At 40.1% G+C, this 11,535-nt stretch overlaps 1 protein-coding gene across 4 annotated transcripts in view; it reads left to right on the top strand.

Moving 5' to 3' along the window:
* The window catches only part of hts (adducin 1-like protein hts), a 33,224-nt gene that overhangs the window by 16,634 nt on the left and 5,055 nt on the right, over positions 1 to 11,535 (top strand). The window contains exons 10-16 of one of the 4 annotated variants that reach the window (XM_022835534.2): positions 870 to 996; positions 5,340 to 5,468; positions 5,729 to 5,821; positions 5,994 to 6,140; positions 7,674 to 7,890; positions 8,485 to 8,550; positions 9,898 to 9,969. In XM_022835534.2, the coding sequence (XP_022691269.1) occupies positions 870 to 996; positions 5,340 to 5,468; positions 5,729 to 5,821; positions 5,994 to 6,140; positions 7,674 to 7,890; positions 8,485 to 8,550; positions 9,898 to 9,969 (851 nt within the window). The remainder of the gene's footprint in view (positions 1 to 869; positions 997 to 5,339; positions 5,469 to 5,728; positions 5,822 to 5,993; positions 6,141 to 7,673; positions 7,891 to 8,484; positions 8,551 to 9,897; positions 9,970 to 11,535) is intronic. The other 3 variants (XM_022835535.2, XM_022835536.2, XM_022835537.2) reach the window with 3 other exon arrangements.

Genomic DNA, 11,535 nt, shown 5'->3' on the forward strand with positions numbered 1-11,535 from the left:
TAGTTCCCGGAAGACTCGAGCGGTCCTTGTAGCAAGGGGGTTACAGCTGTGGAATGAACCCTTTCTACTGTCTAGCTTCGAACCTCCTATAGCAAGCACTTTTACCGATGCCCAAATGGGAGAGAAGCTAGTTAAAAGCGCCGAGTCACACGCACAGAGATCTCGAGATAGCCGGACTGCATAGACACAACAACAATGACACAGAAAGGGCTAAAGGGCGAGGCAGAGTGGGCAGAGCATATCGTGTACCTACATAACTGCCTTTCTGCATGCAGCAGGGCGCGCGGCTAGATGTGTGCCTTTGTGCAAACATGTATATGGACGGAGAGTAGGAAATATGAGCAGCTGGGCAGGCCCGGCGAGCTCTGGCCGGTGGTGGAAGTGACACCCAGAGCGTTTGAGTTACATAAATGGGTTAGAACTCTTTCGTTTGCTTCATCGCCGTGTTACACATGGAGTACCCCAGTTCCGGAGCTTTCAGAGGTGGTCACTAACCGTTTGGCTGTGCTATTTTTGATGATGATTTTCATAAAAGCACTTAACAGCCGATCATAAAAGTCATACAATACTTTTTGTTAAAATATAGGCTCCCTCCCTATATGTACTGTCCCTTTTTGTTAGATATTCAAGATACAGTGTCTGTTCTAGATTGGTATAAAGCATTTGATATGATGCAAACAATATCTTAAAGGTGGCAACGGATTATTATTAATTTTGAACTTTCAAATTGGGAAGTGCCTCTCTACAACCTCATACGACACTAAGATTTCACTAAGAATTCTACATTTTATCCTTCACTCGGTAAGGCTAACTCATTGTATGTACCTCTATGTTGGCATTTAATCGCTGCTTGTGATTGTCACTTGCAGTCCCCTTCGCAAGCTTCTCGACGCGAAGAAGACACAGGACAAAATGCGCTACGTTAACTCGCCAAACTCGTACCAGCGCGTAGAAGTGCTTGAAACTGGGACGGCGGACCCTCGAAAAATCACCAAGGTACAATAATAAACTACGACAAGCAACAGCAATCGATCAAGCAGCAACAACAGCCACAACAACAATAACGGAAATACCATCTATAATTACAGACAATTAAAACATTAATCGGTTATTATTGGTTTTTCAAAACTCAACCTCAGAGTGAAAATGTGAGGCTATGAAAACAAAACGAGTGCAGTCGTCACCTTTTGTCAACGGTAGTTGGCGAAAACACGGAAACCTGTAACGCAATATTCAAACAATGATTACTAAAGAAGAAACATGGCCTGGGCCCTATTTGCACTATATCCAAGTGAATGAGTTTTATCTACCTATAAGCACGAGAACGTGCCATTTTAAGGGTCACTTTTTGATGACAATATCCCCGATCCACATCCGTGGCCGTATTTGCAAGATTGTCAATGTTGCAGTAACCGACGTAGCTGGGAAAAGGCTGTCCTGTTTCATCGTACTTGAAAGCATATGAGCCATGCTTTCATGTCGTCAAAGCTAACATCTCTATGGAACTCCCTAACTGATTCATAGATTTAAATAGCTGCTAAACAGCGCGCTTCATACGAACAAATTTCTTTTTCCAAATTCCATATCGGAATACGTTAGCCATTGTTTTCGCGGCCAGCTTACACGCCTGCACCGAATGAAGTGCCCGCAGAACACCGAACTGAAAACCTTTCTCATACTCTGGCGTTATAGATGTGGCCTGGAACAGCTTCAGATATCGAGGCCACCTCAAACTGCTGCTAATTAGGCTCCTGTCATGAATCGAAGATGGCAGGCCTGCTCATTTCTTCAGTAAGACATCTGTTTGCCTCGAGTTAATTAGAAGTTCGATTGTGTATTGATCGTGCTCAGTATTGGCAAGGCTGAACGGTAGTAGGTCAAGAGAATCCTCGTCTAAATAGATAATACGAATTTAGTTGACCGACGGGAAGTCAGGCAGGTTTTTCTATGATCCATGTTAACTGCCTTGACGCAAAACAAAAGTATGCTCCATCAGTTCCCCACTGTGCGACCTTCTTATAATGCATGGTTGCTTCAAAGACTTGCAACGCCTTGATCTTCATTGAAGAAGACAAATGCCTTTGTGATGTGATAATAGGCAAGCGGAATCAGCTCAATTACCTCAACGGATATGTAGCCCGACAGTAATGCATAGAACCTTCCTCCAACCAGTAACTGAGTTGAAGAAGCATTGCGGACAAAAGATTCTTAAAATTAGACGAACGTGTGTACTGAGTTTATTCAGGCAGAGTCGTTTGTTGATGTGCTTTCATTGAGCTGCTTTCGTATGAAGTTATAGCCCGAACTGACCCGAATATAGGTGGAACTATTAGTAGTAGGTCTGACATCAGGAAATGTGGGTTATAGTTGTACATTTCTGACTTGTAAGGCCATTAGATTCCTCTCTGTTAGGTCGCAAAGTCCCAGCAATCGTTTTTAGAATTGTCATTCCTAAGGTGACTCGTTGGCAGCTGACGCTTTCGAGGACAATTTCCTTTAGTGGGTGTTGCAATGCCTCGGGGCACGCATGTAGAAAGTGTATTCATTTAACAAGTTCTTTAACGGGTCGGCCCACTATAATGAGTTGTTTTGAACCGCCTGGTTATTGTAGAACTAAGAGATACTCCTCAGAGACAGTATCTGGTATGCAAATTCATAGAATGGCGGCGTGTGGGTGGGCATACTTGCTTTCCAATTTGCCTTGCTTGCCCTTGTGCGTGGCTATTTAAAAAAAAATTGCCCAAATTAAGTGGATCCAGATTGTCGGACATCAAGATATCGAAGCTTCAGCATACCACTATAGAAGTGCTACGTTTTGCCCCCATTTAATTATAAAGCTCTGTTCATAATCGAATCTGTCATAGTGGCTAGGTTTCTTAGTGAGGTCAATGAGATTTCTCGGTGCAGGATTCCCGCGAGAGGTCTTAGGTAGACTGCCACATATAGACGCTCTCCTGGCTTGTAAGCAACTCCTAACGATGATGAATTTAAAGAAAAGGGATAGATATGCATATATGTCAGCAACAATCTGGAATATGTACTGCACCCATAGATTAGTGATCAAAGCCGTAGAGTAGAATTTACCCTCTAACCGGTCACTCTCTAACATTGCAGACACCTTTGCCTTTTGCCAGCTGTTTTTGTCGTTATGAGCAGAGTATTATGAGTGCACCGCTAACCGTCCCGTTCATTACTCGATAAGTGTAGCAGTTGAATAAAAATAGCCATAGTTCAATGCGCATATATATATATATATATATATATATATATATATATATATATATATATGGATATCCAGAGTGGGCAAGTGACTTTTGCTAGTGTGCCTAAATAATGATTACTGCTATTGTGAAATATCGAACAGTCGAAGTAACCCTATAATAAATTAAAATGTTCCCTTTGAATATATCTTTCAAGTTTCACATAGCATATCAATTATAAAGCACGGTTTTTCTGCTGCAGAAGCCTTCACACTCACGCTACACTATAACCTCTGCATGATGAAACGTTATCGATCGAATTGTCGCTTTAAGATTTACGGCAGTCTTTTGGTTGAAGGTTTGTCTTCAGCTTCTTGTATTGTTAATAAAAGCTTTTCCATATACCGTATTGATATAGACAGACATACTATTGCTTATATTTGTAAATACTTTTAGATTCTTATTGAATTAGAAATATATTTAAGATAGTTTTATTGGTTTCCAGCTGACAGTGAAATGGCAGCTGTTAGGGCTTACAGCCGATGAAATCAAATGTTGCGAAAAAGATGGAAGAAGAATCGTATTCTGGTAGTTGTGTTAGTATGAATGCTTCCGTGCAGACACCTCATACATACAAGCAAACCGATATCTCTATCTATAGCACGATGATACAGAGAAGAAGATAATGTGTTGTCGTCTAACAAGGACCCGGAGGGCAATCAATGAACGCTACCTACGGAACTTTATTCGTAGCAACTAAATTCATCATTTTAGATGTTAGCTACGTAACATTCTGAGTCATTAAGGGGATGATAGCCAATCATCAATTTGCTTGATAAATATGAAATTATCAATACAATATCATACAGTGCATACATAACGAATGATAAGTTAATCAATTGAAATTATGTCATTTTTGTATGATACGAGTACCATAGAAAGCGTAGAAATAGAACAAACACTGAAGATGCGATAAGGCTCGCTATAATTAATAAAGTAAAATAACTTGATGAATTTGGGTGTTTACTTTCATCATCATTTTAAGTTATAGCGTTGAGCTCTAATTCAAGCGTATAAATAATGCACGCGAAAAGCTAGTGTCAAGTAAAACGGATTATGTGTTATTAAGTAATGCCATTTGTTCGTGTTAAGCCTTAATAAGCGGTTTATACGCCTTTGGTTATGCTCCAGTGTTGTTACGCACTGCAACTGTGGGCAAGTTCACTCTGGACAAAAAGTCTACGATAGCTAGAAGTACGACAGGAACTATTATTTTCGTCGAGCTGGCTGCTTTCTACGATAACAACGATAGAGAAACGAAGAATCATGTGTGTCAACTGTTGGAACTGGGTCTGGCTTCTAACAAGGCCGTAATATCATGGTCCTCGTAGACAACTTGCCTTTGCCCTTGCAGACGATAGCTCGATGACGTGAAATGAGGTCGCCGAACCTTACAAGAAATACTGCCGTCTGAAAAGCGGTCCCTCGTTATATAAACTAATCTCCTGTTGCTGTAAAAGCAATCTGCATTCTTTTGCAGTTCTCGCGAGCAGCTTATTGTACTTTGGAAATATTTCATTTCTTTGAATTTTGTATAGAAGCTAAGGGGCTCCTTCTTATGTGTCCATTATCGCTTATAAATGATCCCTTGTGCCGATACTGCATTCTTAATTGCTTCAAAAAAAAAGAGTCCTTCTACGGTCTTGCTGTCGTAATAAATGTACATGTGCATTCATATCGGGCTGTTTGCCGTCCTGTTGTTGGTTGGATTCAAAGCTTTTGAGAATGCAGAGTTGCTAATTTCGAATTAGATCGGGGTACGTATTTCTAACAACAACAAAAAAAAAAGGAAAAAAAAGATGTAGTCCTGGCAATTTCCATTTGCGCAGCAGAACTAAGTGACAGGACGCAATACGACCACACTCACTCGTAAAGCATTATGTACGCGTTCCTGCCTTCGTATGGCTGTTATGATCCTTAATGTCGTCGCAGTATTGTTATAAAGATGATGGTGGATCTTATTGTTATTGTTTATACTGGTGACAAAGGTGTTTGTTGCTGCTCTTGGGGTTACTGAAGGGGTTTGCTTGAAAAATGGTTAGCGATGACATATCCTGATCCAACGTCGCTCGCTTTCAGTGGGTGCAAGAGGGCCAGGCACAAGGCGGCGGAACAAATCAACAGACCGTAGTCAAAATCGAAGGAGGCTCACACCAGTTTGTACCAACTAACACTGATCCCGCTGAATTCAAAAGGAAGCAGAAGGAGGTACGTGCTTTGCCATGACCGCGTTCGGTGGTTTTTCCTCATGCTTCGAAGTGTATTGTGTACCTTCGAAATCACACATTTTTTCATCACTTCCACCGAATTGTATCAGCGGCTAATTGATTTGGTTGTATTGATAGTGACGTTTGTTTCTCGCAAAACTGGCCGTTTCCTTTGTTATGTGCATGTGTAGCTTCATAGGTAGAAGAAATAATTTACAACGATATTGATGCTAGACTGTCGTCTTCTGTAATACTCTCCAGATGAAGGCAAATCGTCTTAACTCTAAGGTGACGGCAGGGCCTCAGTCAAACATCCTTGAAGGCTACACCTGGGATGAAATCAGGCAGATGCAGGTACGTGATGATATTGATACATTACCTTTCCCTAATAATAATACGACAACTTGTTCTAGATTTAGGTTTACAAAGGACTATTGATTTCTGACGATCTCTCGTCTCGATGATGATAACAGCAAGTGTAGCAAAAGTTCTCTTAATATCCACTAACTAACTTTTATAAAATTAGGACACGATAAATCGTCAATCTGGTGGCGATAACGTGGTATTAGTAGGAGCTGCTTCAAAGGGTATTATTCAACGGGACTTCCAGCACAATGCAATGGTATACAAGAGTGTTTACCAGAAGAATCCATTCGACGGCATCACAGATGAGGTAACTTTTCTAACTATTTAATTACACACACACACACACACACACACACACATAATTACGAAGATGTATAAACGAAAAATTTGTTTAATGTACGCACATGCTCATATAATATCTTGTCAATTCAATGAAATGTGCAGAGGCTTCGATATGTAATGTAAACATTTGTTTTGTAATAAAGGAGCCGAATCGCTATGCTGCAGACACTTTTTTACCTTTATTGTATAATACATTAACCAAAAGATATACTATATATGCGCAATTTTCACCAATGGCCTTCTGTCGTTTTTCTGATAACACTATATTCCAAAAACCGCAAAGAATTTCCCTTTTTTATTAACGAAAAATTGTCACATTTTTTTTCATTTAAAATTTTTTTTTTAATTTTTTTATTTTTATTTCTACATCTGTCCATTAAAATTGAATTAACATCATTAGAAAGTTTCACAGAGACCGTGACGAACTATAATCGTATGATGCAAAATCCGAATTCTAGGGGAAGCTTCTCATGCGTAGTTTCTTAATTTTTATTGTGATCAGTTAAAGAAGTCTATGAATTGACAGTATCGTGGTGGAAGATGACGATCCATTTATTTGCTAGTTTCGCTCAATTGTTTTCAATGGACAATTGTTATGTTGTTGTTAACTGCTGATAGTAGTAATGGCCCAAATCAATCGTTTTACCAGGCAGCGGCAGCAACTCAAAGTGCATAATTCCTTCTTGGTCCTACCTAATATCACTTTCTTTGGCGTCAGTCTAGGTTTTGCCACAGATTACGAAGCATATTTTCGTAAATCAATCGCTTTAGAAACGGCTTAATTTCGTTGCGCTTCCGTAGAATTCTCTAAATAAAAGTACGATCGTCTGTATAAGCTCGCGCAACATCGAGTTTCTTTGTAGCCAAGTTACAACCTTGAATCAGTAACTACTTTGCGGTAGATGTCTGGTTTTCTGACGATGTCATGACTACTCATGTGTCGGTCTTACTCAAACTTCGCAATTATTTTATTAACTTTTTTTTTTACAATTGGCCGATCAATACGAAAGTACCTTTTACACCGAAGTTTTTAGAACGAAAGCCATAGAAATTTTTCCCTTTTTTTATTTTCTCGCCATGGCCACGAACAGCAAATGTTTCATATGGTCCTGAGTAGTGTTTTGCTTTTACCGTAATGAAATTGAAGACTATAACAAATTTTGCTCAGCTATCTAAAATCTGAATAAGGACATACCAGCAGCTCTAGCACATCTACTAACGCTAGCTATATAGTACCAGCGGCGACCGACACGACGTGACTTTGAAGCCATATAGCTAGAGTAACGGTCAATACTCTTCCAAAATATAAATATATTGACTAGTCGGTGTTCCATGTCTATATAATATATATTGTGCTATTATACTGGCTAAAACAATTGTGTTCAGATGTTTTATCATCTCTATAGGAATCTCTCTAAGAACGTCTGGATGTCCCGTCACTAATTAATCAGATGAAACCTGCCGATAAAATATATCGAATTTTGTTTGTCGTTTACAGGAACTAGAGGAGTATCGCGCCTTAATCGAACGCAAAATGCGCGGTGAGCCCATTGAAGACGATATCCCTGAATGTCTTCGCCCGCTTCTGCAAGAGCCTATTGCGCATGCAGCAGTTCCCGCAGCTACTTTATCTTCAACACCAGTAAAAAGTTCTCCAACAGGTGTACCGCCTGCCGCTCATAGATCGCCCATTCAATCGCCCGTTTCAGAAGAAGGTACACGTCTAAGTAGACATTTACTAAGAAATACCGAACTAGTATAGCAGCTTAAATTACGCGCGCGCACACATACATAAGCACACAGATGCATGGAAATCATCTTACCACACTGTGCTCTGGTCATGAGGTTTCAAAGACGGGTGTATAGGTAATGGTCGCTTATTACGAAAGCACAAGATTTCAATATCGTGACTGATTTACTTATTGTGCATGGCATTGTCAAGTAAAACTTGCACGTGAATTAGAATGCTTACCAGGTGGTACAATGTACCACAACAATCTAGAACAATGAAGTAAACGACGATTTAGGTTTTCTAAAAAAGTTATATCTATTAACTAGCTTTTTAAGTCAAAATACCCTAAAAGGCTTTATTTTTGTTCCAACGGATTTTTTCGAATCGTTTTCATAAGTGTGTGTGGTAAGAGTTAGGCGTTAGGTGTAATCACTTCCCCTTCTGTGGAACTTTTCGACTATAACGACAAAATTTCCTAGACAAAGGTCTCTCGTTTCTACCCAAGCATCTTATAGATATGTTGATAAAAAGTGTTTATTTCTAAGACAAAGTAAATCTGAATTTAATTACGTTGTAGATCCAGTATATCGGTCACCATCGAGCAGCGTCCGAAGGTCCCTGTCGGCCCGCATGGCCGCCGAAGGTAAGCGCGACCTCACCACGAGAACCACAGCGTAAAATACGATGGAAGAATTCTGGTTCTCTTCCCTTTACCTTGGTGGTGGTGTCGCGCTCTATCTAATCATATTGTGATTGACTGAGGGACAAAAACCGGGTCAATCAATGATTTTGTTTCTGATGGTGACGGGTAATAATAGCAGCGGTAATAGTAATAATGGTGAAGGGTATTTGATGATGCTGGAAACATCTGTACTGTAGGGGTAGGTTCACACTGCACAGACTCATTCGGGGCCAGCACCTGCACTATCGCTCCTGCTGCCTACGCCGCGCTACTACTGAAACGCGTTTTTCTATCTGCCTCTAGACGTTTCTAGATACATGTCCTTCTTGATTCTGAAAATACCGCTACCCTGGAGAAATTTCATCGCTTACTTCTCGTATCAACACACAGAGATCGTAAAAAGCGTCCCGTTGGGATACGCCCTCGAGGTGATGTCCTTTCTCAAAACCACTATCTCGCTTTGACCAGGTGTACGTTGGTCGAAGCAGTAGACTGCAAGCAGTTGTATATAGTACCAATCCCAGACGTCGCAGAAGAGCTTTTCCCTTCTAAATAGTTTGTTTGGCCTAGTAATTAACCATAAGCTTATATGCACTGTCTTTAAATCGACATGGTATAGCCTCAACACGTGTCTATGTGAATATATAATGAATTAGATGAATAGAAGCTTATATTCATCTAATCTTCGTCCGAGTTCTAGTCGACATGTGGCTGCCGCCTTAATATACGTGTCAACCCTCTCCCCTGTCCATTGCTAAAAGGTAAGCCGACTTTAGCTCGACGTAAACTATACAGAACAAAAAACCAAACATGGACTTTAGTGACGGATTCTGCTAAAAGCCAGATAGGTCCTTCATGCCGGGTTTGTGTTGACCTTTGGCCCAGATTTAGGTGCGGTTTCATTTTTAAGGTTAGTCAAGCCGAATTCTGGCAGGCGTACGTGAACGTGTGACAAACATACGGGCTAGACTGACTACTTTTTTCTGCTTGCGCACCTTCTGCCACGTGCTATGAGCTAGCGCTTTGGTCACGGTGAAGTTTTCCTTTGGTGCACCTAACAGCCATAACGATATGCAACTAACATCACTGACTTTCTTTTGATTCGTGTCGGAAACCTTAAAACCTGATGAAAGAATGAAAAAAAAACAGACCTAGATTTGCAGTTGAAATAAGCATTAAAGTGGTAGGCAACGAAATAGGGAATTTTGTCTCGAATAAGTTTATAACGACAATGAAAAAATGGCCCTTTGACTGCCAATCCTGGTTTTCCACGAAATGACGATTTGGGTCAACGCATTGTCCAATCAGATGCGGAAGAACAGCGCAGCCAGAGCCTCGGCTTCGGACGGAGATACTTCTCGGAAAGAAAGCCCAAGAAGAGTGAGTCCATCTTCTACATCCAACGAGAAGGAACAAACCAACCAATGTTGTGTTTTGTCCTAGAGTAAAAGATAAATCATACATATTTGTTTATAACCTAGCATTTATTCTGATAGGCTTTTTATTATTATTGTTACTATTATGAACATTTTGTGCTTCGGTTTTATCGTAACGCAGTATTACGTGATTATGTGGATTTACGTTTATGTGGATTCCATATTTCATCTCACTATCAAGTCTTTTCATGTATACATGATCAATATATTTTTCGGATCGTTACTGGATTTTTCGGTAGTTAATTTAGTACTAAGCTTAGTTACGACGTCACTTACGCGTTAGTTACGATATAATCGAGCTTGGCAGCTAAATGTAAATCACATATTACCGTCGAAAAAGTGTATCTGCTCGTCTAGCGTTTTTATTTTCTCTTCTTGTTGTTACAAATCACCTATCTCCTCCATTCGTCAGTTTTTTCTGGCCTCAGTGGTTGGGTTTATACACGTACATGTACACGTGGTATTCCTGATAGTAAACATGCACCTTGGACCTCATCGATTCAGGCAAATATTGGAACTCGGTCGTTATTAACCGGTGGCTGACCATTTTCCAAGTTTATAAATTATAGCATTTTCTACATTTTATTTACCACAGGGGAAATCGCTTGAATTTTCCAATACATTCGAATTGTACTGGAACGTTTTTCGATGTATCAACGCCGTGTTCGATTGGCCTTAAATCTCTTTCACCTCATAGACTGCTTCTGAATACTATTCGTTCAAATATAACTTTGCAATCGCCTAGTTGCGAAACTAGTTTACCTGCAATGGCTCTGCAGAAATAGTAGCAAACGACTCGAGTCGGAGTCCTACTATGTCCCGTCCTTTTACCCACAAGACTTTTTGTTCGTCATCGTTAACACATTCACGGACATGCGATGCTCTATCTAGATAATTACGTGGTCCTAGTGCACGCAGTTGTCGACTGATACAACAAGATTAGCTCAACGTTAAGATTAGATCTACATAGCTATAGTATCTGCAAGTAAAAACATTATCAGTCACGGCTTCAACTTGGTAGTATTGGCTGAGTACTTCCTCCAAGCTTTCGAAGTATTAACGGTCGGTCGTAGTTGTTCACTTTTCAGAGAACGTACCATTCTTCAGAGACCCATGTTCTTTGAGAAATCCTGAGATAATTATAATTTTTTTATTCCATGTCCAATCATGGAGAAGGAATCGAATCGAAAATTTATTAGTACAGCTCAGTAAAATTTCATCTTGTTTCATGTCTCATCTCAGGATAAAGATGATAAACATTAGCGATATTGAAAGCTACGTTTGAGATTTGACTAAGCAAAACCCTGTTAGTTTTGCGATTAATAAAAGATGCATTGAAGAATTGCTCGCCTCCATAGCCCCAAAGCTACACCCCCGATCATGCATCCCTTCTCGCAGTTACAGAATGGCTTGACTACATATATATATGACGGATATGTACGTATATAGTTAGACAAAACGGGTTAGCGAATGTACTAGCTTCGGTACAAGCTCGTAAGTCATATATATA

The sequence above is a fragment of the Varroa jacobsoni genome, unplaced genomic scaffold, assembly GCF_002532875.2.
Source record: "Varroa jacobsoni isolate VJ856 unplaced genomic scaffold, vjacob_1.0 scaffold_595, whole genome shotgun sequence".
Lineage (NCBI taxonomy): Eukaryota > Metazoa > Arthropoda > Arachnida > Mesostigmata > Varroidae > Varroa > Varroa jacobsoni.